The sequence below is a fragment of the Hesperophylax consimilis genome, chromosome 23 (genome assembly GCF_061612785.1).
Source record: "Hesperophylax consimilis isolate HC1 chromosome 23, BYU_Hcon_1.0, whole genome shotgun sequence".
NCBI classification, from domain to species: domain Eukaryota; kingdom Metazoa; phylum Arthropoda; class Insecta; order Trichoptera; family Limnephilidae; genus Hesperophylax; species Hesperophylax consimilis.
This window is the reverse complement of record NC_142858.1, coordinates 4214566-4237936: the sequence shown is the minus strand read 5'-3', so window position 1 is coordinate 4237936 and position 23371 is coordinate 4214566. Positions and strand designations below refer to the sequence as shown.

Here is a 23371-nt window from a genome sequence, read left to right as displayed (position 1 = left end):
CGATAGTCAAATTAAATTGGATTATCATTTTTAAAAAAATAATAATACCAACAACGCGCAACAATCTTGACACCATGGCAGCAAACGATAGTTGTTTGCTACGAGAAAAATATTAAAAATATTTACTACACAATACATTCTATTTTTTTTGTGAATGAATGCAAATCTTGAAAGAGGAAATTGACCTATATCCCGACATCGGATCGACCTGAAACTTGGCAGATATGCTTGATTATGCATTCTGTCAACTGTTTTTGACAATCACGCACGCCCACGCGGCGGATATATAAGCATTTATCTTAAATTCGATGATATTACAGTAGTTAATATATGCAATAAATTTTCGTTTTGTCTAATCGGGATTTGGATTGGCTGGTAGAGATGTCGACTCCAGTTCCTGGGTAGGAAGGTTAAACCATCAGTCAAAAAAAAAAATTTAATAGTAGATTTGGGTTGATTTTTTAAGTACGAGCATTTTTCTTTAAATATTGAAAAATATGGAACCAAGATAATTCGTATATTTTTTCAACAGCTGAATATTTCAAAGCTTCATAGCTTATAATGAAATGACGTAACTTTTTTTACATTAATCCCACACAGGAGGCCCTGAGGAAAATAATTTCCTTCATGGCTTATGTCATCTTTGGGGATGCTGTGTGGAGAGTCTTTTCAAGGAAAGGAAGGAGAGGAAATTCTGGAAGGAAAAAAGTATGAGGGATTGATAGGAATCTAGGGATCAGTGTTTACAGACGCAGTGGCGGCACGTGACATTTCATTTCTGTATGACATTTTCATGACATTTTAGTATGGCCATGTTCCGCACGGTTTCTTGAAAATTTTCATACAAAAAAACGAATTTTCTAAAAAACTGTTTTCAGCTACAATAACATCAATATTGCCATTTTTGTAATATTAGCACTCTAGTACACCCAAAAGTCAAGAGCCGCCACTGTCCAAAAGTGAGATTAATAATTCGGTTTCTAACGAAACACAACAACGACAATAGTGGTGTTTGCCAAAACATTCTATGCAGTAAGTAAGTTTTTAGTAAAACATACATTATTGAGAGTTAAGCCATAACTCAAAACAATGAAAACTCAGCACACGTTTAATAAGTGATATAAAGTCATTAAAAGCGATTAACAAAAAACTAACATATAAATCTATCCTACGTAACCTATTTAACCTTGTTTTAGTTTCATCACATTTCACGACTGTTTAAAGGTGTGAAGAATTGTCATTTTGATGAGTTATCCGGTCACCTGCCGTTGCGTAGACTCGGGTCTAATAGGTTCTCAACTCGAAAAAAGGAAAAAGTGGATGAATCCAAAAAAATGTATGTTTAGATATTAGTTTTTAAGTGAATACCGTACAGGAGTCACAACCCTCAACCCAACTATGGCATAATAAATTGGGGTATTTTTTGAGGCTTAAGGGGAACCGTGGCGTGGAATTTTTCATATGAAACTTAAGGCGATGTCATACGTAGTAATGCAAAATCATGTGTTTTTGGTTTGAAAATTTGGTCGCCTAGAAATGTTTCAGATGCTTTAATTAAATATTGCGAGTAGAATACATCTTGATATTTGAAATAATCGAGTATTTTTTAGATAAGTCTTTTTATAAGCCCAGAAAAAAATAATGTAAAGGCCTATGAAAACTGTTTTAAAGTTCAAAATCTCCTACTTACGAACCCATTTTCGGTTATGGTTTTATTGTATAATGTGGCAAATTAAGTTATTTATAAAATGATAAAAAAAAATTAAATATTTATTCCTGAACATCCACAAAATAAAATAAAAGGCACTTTTTGGCAATGTTTTTTTCTTGCATAAATCAAAACAGGCGGATGGTGTTAAGCGGGAATTTGAACCTTATCGCCATCTACGTAAAGGTTGTTATTGATAGCGGCTTAATTTAAAATATTACACGACGTAGTGCATTGCCTTAAATTTGAATTTTATGCCAAAATACTTAACCAAACTGAATAATAATTTTTTTAATCAAAGAATGTAGCAAAAATATATCACTGGTATGTGCTACATTATTTATTTGTGTTTAAAATTATAAAATATTGGCTATTAAAGATATCAATTTTCAAGATTTTAGAGGCTAGTTTGGCAATTACTTGCGACTTAATGGTAATTATTAAAAAAATAATAACACTAAAACCTTTTATTACTATGTTTAATTTTGAAATTTATAGATCATTACATTTACATTCTAAGTTAAGAAAGATTGTTTTTTTTTAATTACCGTAAACTCACAAAAAAATTTCAAAGTTGCCTCTAAAATCGTGAAAAATTAAATTCTTTAATAGCATATATTTTCTACAAATAATGATTTTATTAGAAAATAAATATAGCAGCACATATAAATACTATATATATTTGCTATACTATATATTGATTAAAAAAATATTATTTAGTTTAAGGCGATGCACTACGTCGTGTAATATTTTAAATTGAGCCGCCATCAATAACAACCCTTACGTAGATGGCGATAAGGTTTAAATTCCCGCTTAACACAATCCGCCTGTTTTGATTTATGCAAGAAAAAAACATGGCCAAAAAGTGTCTTTTATTTTATTTTGTGGATGTTCACGCATAAATATTTAATTTTTATCTGATCATTTTATAAATAACTTAATTTGCCACATTATACTACAATAAAATCATTACTGAAAATGGGTTCGTAAGTAGGAGATTTTTTACTTTAAAGCAGTTTTCATAGGCATATACATTATTTTTTTCTGGGCTTATAAAAATACTAATATAAAAAATACTCGATTATTTCAAAGGTCAAGATGTATTCTACTCGCAGTATTTAATTAAAGCATCTGAAACATTTCTATGCGACCAAATTTTCAAACCAAAAACACATGATTTTGCATTACTACATATGGCATCGCCTCAATTAAGTATCTTCATTCTATCCAAATAAAATTCGTCATTCTATCCAAATATTGCATTTTTTTTCCTTTTGTTAAAACTCACTTTTTCAGACACTCATTTCCATAAATCCGTCATTCTATCCAGATATTGCTTTTTTTTCTTTTGTTATACCGTAATTGATGATTCACACACATACATTCTCTAGCGATTGCTACTTATGATAAAGTCAAAATGCTATTGACTTGCCTAACCAATGGACAATATCAGCGGGAACAAGCGAAGTGTTTAATTGTTGGCAGATGAATCATTTAAATGCGTTAAAGATCGACGGTTAATTTCATTCATCCATTTAAAATATATTTCAAGCTAATAATAAAAACTAATTTTATAAACACCCTTACATAATAAAACTTTCTCCTTCTTCTGGCGCTTGTAAAATTATATTGTTAATGTAAATTTTAGTTATAAGTTTCTACATATGTAAATATATATTTTAAAGATAGTAGTTATAGGCCTTAGTCGTAAGTCTCTAGATATAAGTCTCAGACTTAAGTCACTAGTTTTAACCCTTGAGACGTTGTTGATTTGCACGGATCGAACCTTCTACAAGCTTCCATTTTTTCAAAGACAATAACAAGCACTATTTCGTTCTCTTTCTGACATGAAAGAAATAATTAATTTTTAAATGAGAGGAAGAGAGATACATGCATTTTAATAATGTGCAGTCATTCTGGGACAAATATGGTCTTAGGAGAGTATAATGCGCGCACGGCATTTGGGACTGTTTAGGTCTTAGAAGGTCCCAAGGGTTAAGTCAGTAGTTCTAGTGTTAACTCTTTAAGAAATATATTTGTACAGCGCCCTTGAGGTGATTTCTCACAAAAACGGCGCTATATAAATTTTCCAAATATTAATGACTTATGCATACTGATAATACGTGGGTATAGCCATGGGCAAAAGTGCTTGGTGAAGTTACTTATTTATTTTCGCTTGTTTAGTATTGAAACAGTTTTTTGGATAACTCCTACCATTTCTCCTATCATATACTATCCATCTCCTTCCCTAAAAACACCCTTAACCCACATTGGAGAAAATATGAAGATTTGTAATTTAAATTGTCAAAAGTCAGTCAAATTCGTGTCGTATAACAAGAAGGTGCAATCTTAATATCGTCATTGTATTATTCACATGCTTTGTATCAAATATCAAAATTCTATCGTTTTTCTCGTTTATCTCGTTGTGGAGGAAATTTCACCCATGGGAATTCCAGGTAGGCTGTTTCCTTCATTCCACTTTTCCCGTGATTTATTCAAAACAAATTGAATGAGCTCTTTACTGTCATATTTTAATATTATTTGATTTTCGGTTCATTTTACGTGTAATAGAACGCGTTACATCGCCTGACATAATTTGAAAATATTCCCATATGCAGCACTTACCAACTAGGTATGTCTTTGGATTGACAAGTAAAGTTGGTATTTGCAACTATTTTTTAATATTTTGTTAAAATGTGTTAAAAGCGCCTTATTTTGAATATATATTTATTTACTTTCTGTCTTAACAATAGTCAACATTTTGAAGTATGCAACGTGTGTTTTGGTTCTAATTGTTGATCTAAAGTATTTTGTAAGTTGCCAACTGATGGTAACTCGACAATTTGATATTTATACATTTATACTAGCTGACGAGTACCACCCGGCATTGAGAATGAGAAATATAAAAAAACAATGAGAACCATATTGAAGAAAAATAGATACACAAAAATTAAGAACATATTGAAGGACTTAAATATCTTATCGTTTAAACAAATTATTTACTTTAATACCATATTTTTAATCTACAAGATAATCAATGGCCATACGTCTAGTGAATTCTTAAGAAAAATTGTTAAACTACAGAACAAACACACACATGAGACGAGGAAAAGAAATGAATTGAGACTCCCCTTTAGGAAAAAAAACACAGAGTCAAAAGTCATTGATGTACAGAGCGTTGAAGATATTTAGAGAGCTACCAGAAGAAATAAAATCAGAAGAAAACATAAAAACATTTAAAATTAAACTACGAAAGTATGTGATTGATTCATTTTAAATGTGTTACTATAATTATAAGTATATGTATATAAGGATTGTATTAGGACATAGATAACTATGTACCTACTTAAAATACCGCAATAAACAATAAACAATTGCAGGGGGTTATCCTTAGTAGATAGACGTACACCACCACTGACTTTTCTGTCGGCCTTTCTAAGATATACAATTTCGTTGTTCATTATTTTGATTATGTCATAAGGTTAAGCCAGCATTAGCAATGAAAGCACCCGAAAATACTTTTTTTACAACTTGATTACAAAAGATCAACTTTTCTCTACTTTCCAAAGAAGAAATTATTTGGAATAAAAAAAATATTATAAAATTTCGTCTGTTTTTTTAAATTATTCTATTATTTTTTTTTATTTCTTCCACATGCTGTCACTGTTAACTTAGCCGAGTAACCGCCCAACACCGCACATTGACCCTAACTGTATAATTCCCACTGATTTTCTTAGATTTGTTGAACAAAAAAATATTTTAACTTACAGCAGAGACCAACCAGAATTAAGAACTTAATTTCTGAAGTATTACGAAGTAAATACAAGAAGATTTTCATGGTTACCGAAAATTTTGCACACAGAAAGATTAATTTTGTCAAAATTTTACTGGGTTTCTTTGGCAATAATGATATTATATTAACCCTTTGCTAATTTACTAATATCATACAAAGACACTGCCATAAATAAACTGTATGTGTTTCTCTTGTCTACTTTTGGTAACAATGGCATAATTACGATTTTTTATAAATTCTTTAAATATCTGTTAATTTGTACGGATTTAAGTTTATTTAAATATTATTTTCATTATTTTGCAGTGTTTTTGGGTAATTTGTTTACGTGTTTTATATAACATATTGGTGTCACATAATTATATTCATCAATGGTCATAGGTACTCTGGCATAATGTTGGTCAACCTCCAGTACGAGAAACATAAAAATAGGTAAATTGAATTTGACGGGATAAAATAATAAACAAACAACTGAAGACCGGCCTAAGAATGGACAGTCACTTAACTCTGTCTTTATGTACACTACTTTCCTAATTTATTTACTTAGATAGTACTAGTTTTTAGTAAATACTAGGGGGTTTATGATATAATATAGATTCCTACCTTATCAGAATCTGTAGTGTTCCCACTGCCGAATGATGCAAGAGAATTCCTATCCAGATTTTCCACACTCTCATCAAGCGATGTGCACTCTTCAAGATCTCTGTAAAAAAAAACATTGGTATCACAATTGTTTTTCACATTTCACTATCCACAAATTACTTTCCTAGGCTACGGCTACTACTGCCATCTATTGACATTTTTTTCAGTGAATTAATTTCTAAACGGTTTGAATCATGGATATCAAGGAAGAATCAATCAAAAGAGGGCTATCTGTTGGTCAAAATAATAATTAATTTTTGGCACAAATCAAATTAGACACAATATGATGCCTATTATTCTTCTGGGTGACTGGATAACTTTTCAAAATGACAATTCAACTAAGTGATGTAAAGTCACGATAAGTGATGAAACAAAAACTAGGTTGAATACGCTATTAGGTTAGGTTTGCAGGTTAGTTCTTTCATTACCCAATGACTTTATATCACTTTTAAAAGGTGTGTTGAATTGCCGTTAAGTTGAGTTATCATGGAACATTAAGTCTACTTTCATCTGTACATGCTTCACTGCCATACAACAGGTATCAGTCCATTGTGGAATGCTACGGATCAAATGAGAGAACTTTTAATATTATCAATAAAGCACACCTGCTAGACCGCTGATTCTGCAACGGCTTCACCTTAGCCGGGCTCTTGGGCATATGCAGCGGCAGGGCAGAGTTGAAGTAGGTCTCCTGGATGACCTCTCGCAGTCGCTTGACCCACTGCTGCTTGACATCTAGGCACGGCGCCCGCAGGACCAGACGGTAGTCGCTCAGCACAGGGGCGCGGCCTGTCCACACTGCAAACTTGCATTCATCGCCTTCAATGTGCTCTGTCACGCCAAGTTCAGATGTCTAGGAATAAAATTATACAAAATGAATCAGGGAATTTTATTTTCTTTCTCCATATTATTATCACCATGCAAGGGTATTACCATTACATGTGCTGTGTGGATAGTGCATTCCATAAAGATGACACTCATTGTTGTTATTTCAGGGGAGTAAATTAGCTTTTCAGGGTAATATATCACACCACGAGGGACTTTTAGGGGATGTTATTGTATTTAAATGGTACTGGCATTTATTTTGTATTGAGATCACAAGAGACAGCCGCGTTGATAGGGTTGAGAAAAGATATCACTTAATAGAAGTTGTGTCTAAACAACCAACTTAGTAATGAATATGTATACAAATGAATCAATTGTATCTCTAATAATTAGGTATATATCGGCAGTTTCCAAGTACATAATTATAATCAATTGCTTTCAGTGCTTCCATTGATGTATGGTTATCAAACTAAAAGAATTTCAATGAATTTGTAGAATTATCTGGAATTATCATATACATATTGCTGATAATAATTACCATTCCTTGTGTATTTTATATATATTTAACAAAATTGGAATTTGCAAAACAAAATAAGATGCAGAAAGTGGATGGATGACATCAAGGAGACCATGATGCATTGACTGCAGATGACACAAAAAACTTCAGATTGCTGGTCACCTAACTTTGACGTAAAGAAGGCACTTAATGATAATGATGTAGATTTAATAATAATGTAAAAGGTTTGTACTCACCATCAGTCGGTTTTTGTAAATGTACTTGGCTTTGCCATGGGAGTCTTTCACTTCCTTGGCGAGCAGGAGGTACATTTCAAACAGGAATGCCCTTCGCTCTCTCCCTTTACGCACAAGTCCTCTGGACTCCCACGTAAGGAAAGCATCCTGCAACAGGACCTCCCCAAGGGCCCCTCCTTGGGCGTCTCCTGGTAGACCCTCGACCAGAGAAAGATGCATTGCATCATTGGCCTTCTTCGGCACTGCCACCATTACTTCCAGCCCATCCTGAAACATGAAAAAGGATTTAATTTTTTTTATACAATTAGACAATTTGAAGACTAATGTTTGTTGATGAAATACGGACCTTAATTTCTCCCTGTCCTTCAATGCAGCATCCCTGAAGATCCTTGAGTAGCAGTTGGTACTTGGTGATGCGCTGAACTGGTTTGATGAGGTACGCGGCAATGGGATGCTCGACCTGTTGAAAAATAATTGCATTACTAAACAATACTTCGTAGTCAACTATATGGAAGGCCGTAGTAACATTATATTCTAGAGAAAATGAAAAATTATAAACAAATAATTAAAACATATACCTTATGCTTATGTTGTAGTTCTTCAAAGAAAGACCCAGCGTGTTGCACCAGCAGACTATTGGAGTCGGGCTTATTCTTGCAGTAGAAGACATACATATCAAACTTCTGGGCCCACGTGACGAAGCAATGGCCCACATCTTCCGGCATAGTCTCGTATTTCTCAAGCTCTTTCAGAAAGATGTGATTGTGAAATCTATATATTTCCTCCATGTTGCCGAAGATTATGTCTTCTTTGCCGGCTATGGCGGGAGGAACATTGTTGGGGATACACTTCATCTCCTGCAAGAATGACTTGATACAGCACTCCAAGTCTTTCACGTAAGTTCTTTCAGTCTGAAGCAGTTCTGCCATGATAAATCTGCAAGAAGAAGTGAGATTTATTAATACAGGCAGAAATTCTAAATAAAAAACAACTTATTTACATTTTAAAAACTGTGATGTACTCACTCTTTACGTCTAGCACTTCGTCTCTTTTCTTCATTGAGCTCTTTGGACGGATGGGTGGACAGTCTGGCTTCTAATGCAGGGTCAGAGCTCCTATCTCCAGTGCTGCTGGCTGCAGATCCTGCATCCGATGCTACCGTGCTCAGGGATCCAGAGCCAGCGGATGCTGCACTAGAATCATTGGGTCCGGAGACAGCCCCCAGCTGCACACGGAACAGCTCCATACTGTTACTAAATTCCTTGTACCTGTGATGAAAAAAATGTTAATAAATCACAGAAATGAAAAAAATTATACCAGTTCGTAGAAGTGTTATAGTAAGTAAGCAAAATTTCTCATCGCCTTTCAGCTTCAGAGACGTAAAGATAGATAAAGATTTATCTCTACAAGAGAGTGCCATGTGTGCAACAGAGAGTACGGAAACATTATCCACACTGACTGCTTTGATTAATATGACATTTTTTTATGCTGCAGCCTCAAAATTAATACAAACCGTGTAATATATTTCCATCTTATCAAATATGTACACATATAAGGTGCATAGCAAATATTTCCTCGTGAAAAAAAAAACAAAATATATTCGGTACATTAATAAGAAATGGGTGCGTTGGTTAGCAGAGGTGCTGATAAACAAGTAATATGAGCCAAATAAAGTAACTCTCTGTGATAATATACAATTCGGGATGCCATAATCTCACTGGCTCCAGACGGTTGAGAGCAGTTGGGACTCTTATGCAGTTAACATTTTTTTTTTAAATGTAAATACCGTTCTATAATAAATTACTATTGAACTGAGTTCAATTCTATTTTATTCACGGTGAAAGATTGGTAAAAAAATATTGAATTTTTTTGTTAAAAAAAGACAAAATGCCCAGGTTACGAATAACCTAACGATATTTGAAAAACTCCCAATACCACCTCATTAAGTGGAAAATGTTGCTTGTGTCATGATGGCGGACTTGGCCAGCTAAGAAATTGAACTCACTATGCCTGGGTGGAACCTGCACGCGATGTCAACTCAGCCGCTGACCAGTTATTAATGTAATATCATTTTAAAAAGAAAAGAAAAAACCAACAGGCCATTTTACCAAAAAGGTAGGCGGCAGATACAACAGAACTGTCTTTGCACACACTCTTTGTTTCAATCTTATATGTATACTGGACTCTTGAAATGACCTGAATCAAGTCCTCAAAAAACTGGATCATTCCATGTTGTCGTGGGACATCTCAGAGTTCTTTTTCCATTTACTGCCTCTCTAGAATAATGTTTTTTTTTTCTGCATTTATTGATCTCTGTATGCCATTATATCAAAAAGTCAAAACTCGTGAGGAAAGGAAAGGGGCCTTTTTGGCCCAGAGATCTGTAAGCCATTTTATCAAAAATTCTGTCTATCCAATCTGTCTCAATGGCAAGATTGTCCATGTCTAGATAATCTTTCCATCAAAACATTTTAAAAATCAAGCAGTCCTTTCAATATACGCCTAGCATCCTTTTGGGTTCTTACTAACATTACATTCCAAAAATAAAAGAGAAAAATACATAAAATATTTTCAATATAAAAATAGATAGTTGCCTACAATTACTGTTAAATTTGAGATGTATGTTGTATATGGAATTAATTACCTTGAGTCCACAGCCGCAACCCACTGTTTAATATGGGCAGCATGCGCATGGCCCTTATCCACTAGTCCGTCAGCAAGTTGAGTCAAGAGTTTCACCCGCTCTCTACTTTCTCTAGCTGTCCCCCTGAACTCGGCCTGTTCCCGAACCAGCCGGTCTCCATCGGGAGCCGATCCGTCCGGATTCTGAGCCATGTTGTTCAGGGTGACTCCGGGAGCTGCTCTCCTAGCGGCCAGGTACTTCTCGCCGGTGTCCTGGATCCACTCGATGGCCTGGCGAGCCGAGCGCTCGAACAGGACAAACTGTTGGCATTGGTCGAGGCGCTTCTTGCGGATGGTCCAGTGCTCCAGAACCTGAAAGAAGTAAATGACATTGGCTCTCAGCAAGAAAAGCACCAGCATTTTAAAATTCCAACGAAATTAATAGTGGTTATTTAATCTATAAATTGGCATTTCATTATCCATACATAAAACATTATATAAATGGATTCCGATATCTTCTCCACTCGATGACGAAAGCAATGAGTGTATTGTTAATCACATTTTCCAGTGTTCAATTTACCAAATAGCTAAACCATCTGAAACCCAACACTTGAAGGCGGTAGTCTGTGAGTGAATCCATAAGACCCTTGTGTAAGTATAGCTTTTGCGAGAAAGTGAAAGTAAACAAGTAAAAAAAAATCATTGTCCTTACATTGTTCTCCTGTGCTAATAGAGCATCCAGTATGGAGCGAACTCGTGCGTCGTATGGAGCCGGACTGGAGGTGGGGGGGCGCGAGCAGGCGCGGGCACTTCGGGCTGCGTACTTCAGAAAGGTCTCAGCCGTACGTCGGGCAAGCGTACACGCCTTCAAGAAGGCCTCCTTCTGCTCCTGGTGCTTGCCTATCAGCTGGGATACCTGTAAAAGTAAAGTCACTTTGATACAAGTGCTTCAGAAGGTGATTGAGGCATCAGTGTTAGACAACAGGCCAATGGCAGCAATTTGTGACAACAATGATTACATCCTGTGTGGCACTCAGTATAGATGGTTTGTCACTACAGTTCCAGTTACCAGTACTGACTATTTTTAGCTCCTTTGGAAGCGGTTCCTCATAAAAATAACCATGGCGGGGCTTTCCAGAGAATTTAAGAGAAATTTTCAGAAACATTAAATGGTAACGATCTACAGGTCAAAAGGGATGTGCATATTGCTACACATTTATTCAGATTGATTCGTGGTTTTTTAAAAACATGGCTATCATAGAGGGCATTGATTTCTATGTTCCCGATGGTTATCTTCGTCATCGACAGCCGGTGGAGAGGGCAATCTTGATTTTGAATAGAACCAATTCAGATTTCATCATATTTAGCATATTAGAATCTTCTGCAATCCTGAAAGCAAAAGGATTTACCTGAGAAGCTTTATCGGTGGCGGGTGCCTTGGTGATATCGCTGGGTGCAGAGGCGCCCCCGCACCAGTCCTCGTCGCGGCGGTACTCCCGCTCCAACGAGTCCAGCACTGAGCACACCTGCTCAGCCGTCTTATAGAAGTTCAGGCTGGCCGTCACCAACTTGTGGCGCTCCTCGGCTAGGGTCACCAGCTGCTGCCAGCGCTTGGTTACTTCTTCCGAAATATCTCTGGAATAGAAAATTATTTTATTAGAGAAAATTCATGACAAAAACAAATTTCAAAAAATAATGTTTACTACTAGTAGAGCAAGCAATTTATGAATGTCTTGTCTTGTCATTGACGCATGTCATTTAGTTTATTTATTTATTTATTCATTTTTGGGAAATCAACAGTTTATATTTTTACAGATTGTACATAAGTAAAATAGCCAAAATAAAACCAATTACGGATTTCCTCCTTGTGACTTTACGTAAGACAGCATTAGAAGAAATAATTAAATTTATGAGAAATGTGAAGTTATAATTATATAAAATAAAAGAATTGTATAAAATAATAGAACAAAATAATACAACAAAAATAACAAAAATAAAGGGGAAAAAAAAAACTAAAATTTATATAAAATAAAAGATTATCGATACATTGGTAACCATAAGAATACAAACAATATTGTCCATATTAGTTGGTATGTAATTTATTTTAATATTGTTTGATATTTATTTTTATTATTTGATTATTTTTAATATTACTTAGTTTGTATGATGGTGGAAATGATACGGAGCTGAAAATAGCAATTGACCGTCCAGACCAAAGCTGGGCTAATTTACCATTACCGAAGCTCAAATTAGCGATTTTTTACTGCATATACACAAAATTTATATTTCACAAAAAATTATTAACCTCTTGAAGGCAGGTGTTTCATGTTACACATTTATTCCTTATAAAAAATATCATTGATAATTTTTTTTTCATGCCTATTTGCTTGATCACCTGGTATCAATAGAACTTACCTTATTGTCTGCGGATCGTAGTGGTTGGCTGTCACGAGCGCGTCGGCCCGGTACTTGACTTGGACGGCGCTGGCGTGCGTCCGCTCCACAGCCACCTGGAACTGGTCGTGCTCCCTCCTCAACCTCTCCGCATCGGCCAGAGCACCGGGCACGCTGAACGAGGCCGCCAGCATGGCCTCTCCATTGCGGATCCAGCTGATCACTTGTTGAGCATCATTTTGGAATTGTCCTGGAATCACAATAATAACATTAATTAACATTGTGAACTGATTGATATTTTTATGCAGTGTAATGTTTCCTATGCCTTCTTGAGCAAACATTTCGGCCATCATTTCAGTGTAGGGAAAATCTTGATTAAATCATATATGATTAACATTAATTAACACCGTTAACTGATTAATATTAGATAACTTCATGGAATGATTGATATTAATTAACTTGAGCATCGTCATACCACAACCAAAGCAGTCACAGCCATTGTGCGTATGTGATAAGTAATTAGAAATGTTATGGAACATTGCACGAGTCATAGAAACTTTAGCATAAAAGAAAATCGTTCTCTGTTAAGCAGTAGAATACAGAATTGGGGTTCAAAATGATTGCTGCCACACAGGGTTTATTATGCTGCCATATTTATGATTTAAATATCCACCATTGACAGGTACATATTCTTGTGATCCGCAACGAAAGCATATTAAAAGCTTGTGAAATAAGCATGCCATATTCAATCAGTTTTAAAGTGTTCACTTTGGTTTTGTAAAACATTTAAAATAGAATCACATTATTTATCACAATATGGAATTGACTCTCCTGGAGAATGTGTAGCACTGATTGTAATTGGATAAATGCGTGCAAATAGTGCAGGCTAAAAGATTGGGAATTACCTTCTTGCTTCTATAATTAGCTCTAGGTGCTCCAAGATAGTTCGTAAGTGGCTATTGTTGATTCCGGTTTACTACAGCAGTACTATGATTTATTGTAGATTTAAAAAATGTGCATGTGTTGTATGGCAGTCCAGTAAATCTAATCTTAAAAATGACATAACAGCTTGCTATAAAATGGCATACTTTATGGCACTTTTACACTTCTGAATTATAAGGAGTGTGCTGATCACAACAAAAGATAATTTTGAAGTTTCTAATAGAGAATGAAAGTTAACTATATAACTATACTAGACGTACAAAACCAGAAAACACAATAATTACAGACAATCCTTATATGTTCACATTCTGAAGGAAAGAATTCTAAAGTGTTAACTAACTACCAACATTTTATTTCCTATGCTAACCACATATCCCCCGTGCCCCGAGGACTTCTGTAACGTCATTGACACATAGGACGGGTTGTTTCGGATAATTAGAAAAATTCATCAAATTTCACAGTTAATTTTCAAGTTCTGCGACAGATTTATTCTAGTTCTATTATTATTTCAGTTCTGTCAAGTAACTGGCCTATATTGATATTCTAACAGTTTTAAGTTTTTTCTTAGTTTACTGGTTTACTGGTTTACGTGAAAGAAATAATACAAACCTAGTTGAACACATTGTTCTAGTTTGACCCTCTTCATCTCTGCGAGATCCTCTAGCTCCATCTCGCGCTCGTGAAGGAATTCCAGTAAAACCTGGACACGGGTTTGAGCATTGTACTGTGCATCAGCCATAACACAGACACCAGAAGACTCCAGCACCCCGGCCAACTCCTGGCCTTGTTGTAGCACCTTTGTATAAAGAAGACAAACAAAATATAATAAATAGTGGAAGATACCTGCCTTATTAAATAAATAGATTTTTTTTAACATAACTTTTCATTCCATAAGATTTTTCACATTCTTTGATAACGTAGGCATCAATGGGTGCTTTACCCGTGCTGAGGCCCTAGATACAAGACAATGGTTGATGATGATAAGTACCATGTACAAGTAAGTCAAAAATCTCCAGTTTTTCAATGTCAAAATAGAGGAGATGAAGGTATCAACAATAAGATAAAATTAACTAATTAGACAAACACCATAATTGTCACAAACAGTGTGAGAACAAAACAGCGGTGCAAGGATAGTGGTAGGTGTCAGCTCTTTATTTGTGGGTCCCTGAAGCTCTAATAAAATTATGGAAAAGGAACTCTTTCCAATATAAAATGAGAAGTTTGAGCCTTTCATTGCAAATGTAATCGAATCTGCAACTTGCTTCATTTTCCGATTTCTTATAAAAGAAAGTCCCATCTCAGAAACTCACTCTTGGACAGTATTAATATAGACAGTAGATTTTTCAGCATGAAATTTAAATAGCAAACTGCATAAAGTTTGGTTAAAGTATAATGCAAGTTTGTCGTATTTTCGTGTTTATTATGGGTATCCACTGCACCAACGAACTTTAGAGAAAACTGCCTATGATCAGGATTACCATGAACAACAAAACTTGATTTTGCCAAGCCTGTAATGTTAATTGTTATAAGTTAGTGAAGCATTTTCTACCCCTTTATCTTTTATCTGGGGAACTTATTTAACCAATTTAAGGACGGGTTGTTTCGGAGAATTTGAACAATTCTTCAAATTTAAAAGTTAATTTTCGTGAAAGACTTGTCCAAGTTCTGTTATTATTGCAGTTCTGTCAAGCAACCAGCCTATAGTGATATAATAAAAGAATTTTAATAGGACTTTCACAGAACCCGAAAAACAACGTTGAAATTTGACGAATTGTTCAAATTCTCCGAAACAACTCGTCCTATGAGAATAGTTTGTCGTTGATCAAATATTCATCACCTTGGACATAACTGATGTAAATGCCATGGGGCAGTTGAGCGGTCTCCCTTCCATTAAATAGTATGAAGTAAGTAATTTAAGAAACAATGAACTGCATACCTGAAAAGTAGTGTTTTGCATCTGCGTCACACTCTCGTTGTGTAGCCTCAATAGTTGTTCGGCTTGCTGCATGTCCCGAGTGAGTTCGCTGTGCTGCAGTTCCTCCGCCCACATCTCCAGTTGGGAAGACACCTGAAATTTAAGACAAAACCTTCTTCAACAAAACCCACTATACAAAATACATGAGAAAGATAACTCCTGGGTTATTAATTTAACCAGGAATCAAACCAAAAAAAAACAGTTAGAAACAAAAAACAACTTTGAAGCATAAAGTCTATAAATTGAAAACGAATGACTTTGCATGGCAAGGTTAATTTTTGTATACACTGATGGAACTGATAAATAAATAAAAAGTTTTGTTGCCACAAATGTAAAGACAGAAGGTCAATCACCACTTTATAAAAAATTTCTTGACAAATGACCGGCTTTTCAACATGTATGAAATGCAAGCCACGGCTGGCAACATATCATCGCACTGTGGTCGAAAGGAAATCTTGAAACTTAAGTCTAAAATATAATAATAAAAACAAACAGTTCAGTAATTACCTCGAGAGCATCTCGCTCGAATATCCGCAGTCTTAGACATAGGTCCAGGCGCAATTTCCGGGCGGCCCATAGTTCGTCAAGCTCAGCCCTCCTCTGACGCAGGCGGTCCAGGGCGCTCTCTACAGCAGCCACTGATCCAGTGCTGTCCATATCGCTGACAGACCTGCAAACAAGAAAATTCAATTAAATTAGAAAAAAAATGATAAATTAAAATCAATTTGGGTAAAAATTTTGAATTTTTTCACATTACTCACATTCAGATGGTACTCAAGAAAACAATGCACTTAGGGCCTCTGTCATCTTTGGGGATGCGGTGTGAAGTTTTTTTTTTAGGATGATTAATTATTGATGAAACTAACTCACATAACAAATGATTTGTTAGTTTAATAGAAGAAAAAAAACAAATTTTTATTTTTCAGAATGACTTTATTGAGTAAAAACTCAAATTTTAATATTTAAATATTGAAGACAATATTAGTGATTTCTAAACGAAAATCTGAAACAGAAAAATCAGAAAAGGAAACGGTCACATCTGGGACTCGAACCCAGGATATATTGTCTTATAATATTGTCTTCAATATTTAAATATTGCATTTAGTTCGGGTTGAATCTTGCGATCATACATAAAGATAGTTGCCAATAAAAATGTGCGGTGAAAAAATGAAGACAATGTTAGTAGTTCTTATTCGAAGTATGATACAGTTAAAAATGACCGGGGGAATAGGGTCCCATTAGCTCAGTTGGTAGAGCACTGTCACGGAAAGACAAGGATCCTGGGTTCGAGTCCCAGATGTGACCGTTTCCTTTTCTGATTTTTCTGTTTCAGATTTTCGTTTAGAAATCACTAATATTGTCTTCAATATTTAAAAAAACAAATGTCACCATTAACTAGAGAATTCGCCTGCATATATTAATATTAATATTATAGCAATGTGACAAGGTAACTACACAAAAAAATTATTTGTTTTTTTGGGTACATAATTTTAAATTAATAAATCGTAATTATCAGAATTTTTCACAAAATAAGAGCTTTTACTTTGCTGTTGAAAGTTGTGCAACTAAAATAATAATAATCTTAAAATGTTAGTCTTTTTTTAAATCTTAATATCAAACCAAATTATAGTTGTTGGATATTTAGGTAATACAAAATGTAGTATTTTTAATGATATCTTCTTAAATAATTATCTTTTCTAGCTACTCCAATTCTATCCTCCAATTGGTTTACGGAAACGGTCTGTAATATATTCATATTCATATATGTATTACAGACTTAAATTACATGTTTATTTATATGCTACAAAACTTATTGTATATTCAATACTAGTCGGGTTAATCAACTGCATGGTTGAATTTTTTTTAATTAACTAAAAAGTGAACAAAAAGATGTTTTTGTTGAAAAAAAAACCGTAAATTAAATAACAAGGAGATAGAGCAGCATAAAAGCTGGCTTGTTATGGGAAAATGTTTAAACAATTCAATAACTCTATTATAAACTCGATAACTACAATACTTTCATAAATTGAATACGACATTGTAAATGCTTGTAATATCATTTGCATACTCCGAAGAAATTTATGTACCAACATAGTCATGAATAGTAATATGTCTAAAATACGTAGCAAAAAACGGATAACCGATTCATTAAAGCATTATTTTCGTATTACGATCGCTGTCAATTAACAAGCAAATTACACTGGGAAACAGCAGTGAAAGTGACGAACAATACATAGATAATTTAATCAGATGTTCAATGAACCAGTCGAATCAAGAACCGTTAATCATTGATATTACGATGAATATATTATTATAATCGCTTATGCATGACCGCGGTTATAACACGGTTGTAACCGGGTTATAGCACACACGATATGTACAGGAATAGTTGGCTCTTATAATAAAATCAAAATGAAAGACAGCAGCGTTTCTATAGAATCAAAAAATACACACCAAATAATTGGTGAGAGTTATTAACTTGTAATTTCTCACGAATTCTATATCCAACCAATTGAATTGATTTCACATTGAGTGGTTCAAGTACAACTGTGGAACAATATCATACCGACTCATTTTAGCGTAACTTGAAATAAAATTAAAATAGAGAAAGTCGTAGCCATAATCAATAACGAATATCTTTATTGAATTTTCTGCACTTAGTAGATATACATGCTTTCAAAAAGAATTTATGTAAATTATCTACAGGATAAGCGGTTTATGAAACGTGAGACACGAAATCAGCTAAATATCTGATACAGAAAACAGAAATAATCGAATGATGTTTCGAAACAAAAACTTAAACGCAAAAAAAATGGTAAAAATAACTAGCTAGAATCTCGATAAAATGACGAGCCTTATCGATGATACGAATTTAAATAGATTTATAGTTAAATCGATTTAATATTTACAACAACAAAAATATGGCGAAAAGTTTCGAACGCATTTAAAATCGATCATTTCGAAATGCATGTCGATAATTTCCATCACTACACGGAACATAACGTGTCTTGAGAACATCGATTCCGCAACTTTAGTTTTACATAACAACTTATAGCATGACTGTTTACGTCTAAAGAGCCCCATATGTGTTGTCATGTAACGGATACAATTTTTTTAAACTCGAATACGTCAAAATATATAACAACTTAATAAGTTCACTTAAATTTTGATCAATACTTACGACAATATTATAGATAATATTAAATCATTATTTTGAATATGTTATTGTAGAGAGAAGCGTAATAACACAAAAAACTGCGCTTTACAAGTATTAGTTTACTATTATTAAATATATAAAAAGTGATGTGATGTACGTACCTACATACATGACTTTTAGAAGTTACATTATTTTTTTCAACTTCATTTACCTATCTAACAAATCAAATGGAATGTTTTATTAAAAAAAAACATTATTTTAAGAATTTATCCGATAAACCACTTATCGATGATGATGGTGAATTCTTCGAGCGCATTCCACAACGGAATTATCGATACGAAGTTATTACGCTATGCAAATTTCACATCCAAACCTATGAAACGGGATATGAGTGTACGGTAATAAGAACTCGCGTTGCGCCGCCGGTTAAAATGTTATTACTTATTGTTAAACAATGATTGTTGATTGACAGTCTGTAAATTGAATTAATCCTCCCTAATAACCGTGAAAACATAGCCAAGGGAAACGTGCTTTGAAACAGTATCCCAGCTTAATGTTTGGTTGGGCGCTTGGGGATTTATCGGTTATGCCTGTCGATATAATTTACTTACTATGCCCGTTTATGTTCATTGTAGTACAGATATATTGTGCCAAAACCTACGTTAATTATTCGAAAATATCAAATTGCACAATGTAAAGTATGTTGAATTTGATAATGTGTCATTGTTTGTTATTTTGACAAATAGCAAAAAACTACGATTTTCGACTATCCTTTGTAACACAGACAACATTTTTTACCAAATATTTCCCGAACTTCGACTTAAATTTGTTCTGCAACATGGCCCAAGGATAACGCACATTTAAAAAAAAATCATAATTATTAATCTCCGACAGGAGAAGGCACAAGAAGACAAAGAAGTTTTTATTACATAGGTAAGTATTTACCATTACAATCTCTAAATTTGCACTACTGATGCATTTTCACAACCGAACCTTAAAAAATTGTATCAAACACAAGCTGTGTTAGGTTGAATCATAAAATAACAAAATGCTTCAAGCTAAAATCTACAATTTTCAAAGCGCTCGTTTAACATTAAATGGATCACAATATTCAGCTAATGGCCAGCTTCATTACCCGCCCTATGAATCAGACAATAGGGGATTAAATACTAACAAAGCCTCGGGAACTAAAAGACTTAGAGGGTGTCGTAATAACATTAATTGATTGAAGGTAAGGTCTGTATACAAACTTTGCTAGATTACCTACTTCAATAATATTTATGTTTTTGAGAGCGATAATTCGTTTTATAATCATTGTAATATGAATATAAAAATCTACAATTTAACAGGAATCAAGTATGCAAAATAAATAAATTTAACTACCTTAGTAATATTAATTTACAACAGCAACTTAGTTCGACAAAAATCATTAAACATGATCTCTATTAAACTAAATAATATTATTTGCTGGCCTAATCAATAGGAAGTTTGAATAAATAATAACTCTGTGGAACTATAATCATAAAATCGCCTGACTCGTTAATTGGTGGAAGTCGGAAAATTATACACAAGCTTTGTTCGACGTAAATCATAAATTTAATCAATTTTGCTAGCTCAGTGGCTATTGGTGGGAGTCCAATGACACAGGAGTGTGTGAGACGAACGCCATTAATTGTGCTAGCAAGCAATAGCTAGTAGTTATAGGTGAAAATCCAATGACCAAACAGGATTGTGGGAGACGAAAGCCATTGATTGTGCTAGCACGCACTAGCTAGTAGTTATAGGTGGAAGTCCAATGACCAAACAGGACTATGTCAGACGAAAGCCATTAATTTTGCTGACTCAGTTTTTATTGGAGGATGTCCATTATGTCAAATAACCAAACAGTGTGAGCAAAATCGTTAATTTTGATAGACGATTCTTGAAAATCGTTTAGAATCGTGAGTCCAAGGGCCAAAAATATCATGTCCCACACTCACAATAGCCCCGATTGTGCATTGAAATCCTTTCAGTGATTTGTCCACTAAATTGTCACACAATGTCCACCAATGACTGACCAGTAGCGATGGGTTCCCAGCAGCGGTGTCCCACGCAACATCACTCGTGAGAGACCAGATTACACGAGCAGTATGGTAATGTCTCACAATTTTATCATAAAGTCCGCACAGAGCTCAAATGATATCATTCAATTACACAGAGCCCAGGACAACGTGAAGATGCTAGCCAAATAATCGTATGGTTGCTTTGATACGCTATAAATTTTAATTCAAAACAGAAGTATCTCCATGAGTATTTTTTTCACACCACGTGTCAGTATTTTGTTTGTTTCATTTTAATGTTGCAGAAATTCAAAGCGTCAGGTGAATGTTTGCTTTCTGGTGTAATTATGTGCAGCGACTTTATACCAAATCGTGGTTAAAAGTAATTTAAGCAAGACATTAGCCTAACATATCCCAAATTGCATGTTATTATCGTAGCAATATTATACTTTTCCGTGATACAATGCTATTTAATTTTAACCGTTTAATAGCAAATCTTTAAACAGAAACGCCACTTCCGTGGCAGAGAGGTAAGATCATTAGCCCTGAGACAAGAGGTCGTGAGTTCAATTCCCAGAAAAGGAAAATTAAAACAAAAACCATCACATTTTCCCTTCATGGTTTGCGGTGCTTGAAATGAGTATGGCATAACCAGGTCTACATACCCAAGTGTTTCCTAACCTTCCATTTTACCTTCCTATTATCCCCCCCCCCCTCCCTGTACATCACAATATTCCCCGATTTGGAAATGACAGTACCACCGGTACAAAGTTCTATCAAACTGAACGTATATCTGAAAAAAAAACATTTTACATAATAAATACACATCATTACCTCCATTTCTTGCACTGGACTGTAGACTTATTCTTGAATTTGTACATTCTCCTGTTATTTTTTATCATCTTGTATGATTACTATCACTGGTACAACTGAAGTAAGACATCAATTTTCGAAGTGAGACATCAACGTCAGAGGTGAGACATCAATATCCGAAGTGAGACATCGAGCGGCGGAGTTGGCCTTCAACTGCAGACTTCAAGAAACCCATTCGAAGGTATTTATTTAATGGGGAACTTAGAACTTATCACTTTTTCAGTTTTTCACATTTCTGGGAAGCATTTTCAACCTCGGCCATTTTGGGCAAAGACCGGAATCACACTTAGGAAGCGCACCATTTTAATTACGATTTGCACTAATCACCATTAATGACAATAATGTTCACATGATCAACTAATTATTATTTTGTATAAAAATAGAAACTATTTCGGTCATAAAGTTACTTATAGCAATTTAAGCAATCAGCCACCTTAATAACAAAAATAGTAGGTAAGTACATACGCATTTTTTCACGATTATTTCAAATTCACTCGATGGTCACCGGAATTTTGATTTGGTAGTTAGTGAAAAAAAGCCTTCAATTTGGAGTGAGAGGATCAAAACAGTGTGGTCGTGCTGCTGAGAGCTCAGTTGTAGCCTCCAATACCTGCTGCATGATTGTGTCGTATGTGTGAAAAATACCATAAACGAAGCTTGACATTAAGGGAGAGGTCACAACGGTGTTCTTGGCAGCAGGACTATCAAGGAATTCTCAGGAGGAGTAAAATTAACTTTAAAAGTAACTACTTTTTCGCCGTTATCCGAGAGAACTGATATCTAAATTAATGAAATAATCGTTCGTTTTACTATTCCTGATCCTCAACTCTTCGTGTCCCGAAACTGAATTTTGACCATCCGTTATCTGATTCTATTTTCGTAATGATTTATTTGTTTTTTGAAAAATTGTGTGTTTTTTTAATATTACCGTCTTACTAGATAATGTGTTTATATTTATAATAATAGTTTTAATCCACCATTAAAAGTTTTCCCATAATAGCTAGTTATATTCAGAGAATTGATTTTTTTAACATATCCTTAAAGATATGTCGGCACTCGAAAGTGTTAACGAAAAAAAGTCAATTACGACAAGGATAAGGACAATTCCTTATCCTTGAGTAAACCAGGAATCGCGCGTCTGGTTCACTAAACAGGGATATTTGTATTTTGCCAGCTTAACATGTCCTTCATTTCGTGGTTTCGTAAGCAATCACAGACAATTGGTCAAAAGGTGCGGGAAGAACTGGCACACACAACAAGGATGTTGGTCGTTCAAATGTCAGTCAGCCTCATAATAAATTGTGCCTAATCGAAAAATAATAACCGACCGTAATTATCTGCGCATCTCAATCAAGGCGTTGCGAGAAAAATAAATTGAAATGCTTAATGATTCAATCAGCCCGCTAATTTTTATTACAAGGTACATTAATAAAATTACTCAACTGCGAAATTTACAGGTAGGTATGTGGTTACGATCCGGCTTCACCCGAGTTTACAAACTGCTTTGAAGAAATATTTTTTTCTTATAACCGAGAAATTCATAGAACAAACGATAAGGTGTATTTTGTATTTTTTGACAGTTGAGTGTATATTTACAAGCTTCATAGATAATGATGGAAATGAAGTGAAAACGGAAAAGGCTCAAAAAGTT

The 23371-nt window shown here is 34.5% G+C and overlaps 1 protein-coding gene across 1 annotated transcript in view; it reads right to left on the bottom strand.

The window, feature by feature from the left end:
- Positions 1–23371, bottom strand: part of trio (trio Rho guanine nucleotide exchange factor) — a 684295-nt gene that overhangs the window by 328166 nt on the left and 332758 nt on the right. The window contains exons 15-27 of the mRNA XM_089645879.1: positions 16159–16321; positions 15613–15744; positions 14286–14472; positions 12756–12984; positions 11750–11975; positions 11053–11256; positions 10363–10712; positions 8744–8986; positions 8297–8654; positions 8065–8178; positions 7719–7985; positions 6746–6993; positions 6102–6201 (exon numbers count right to left, since the gene is read on the bottom strand). Coding sequence (XP_089502005.1) covers positions 6102–6201; positions 6746–6993; positions 7719–7985; positions 8065–8178; positions 8297–8654; positions 8744–8986; positions 10363–10712; positions 11053–11256; positions 11750–11975; positions 12756–12984; positions 14286–14472; positions 15613–15744; positions 16159–16321 — 2821 coding nt within the window. The remainder of the gene's footprint in view (positions 1–6101; positions 6202–6745; positions 6994–7718; positions 7986–8064; positions 8179–8296; positions 8655–8743; positions 8987–10362; positions 10713–11052; positions 11257–11749; positions 11976–12755; positions 12985–14285; positions 14473–15612; positions 15745–16158; positions 16322–23371) is intronic.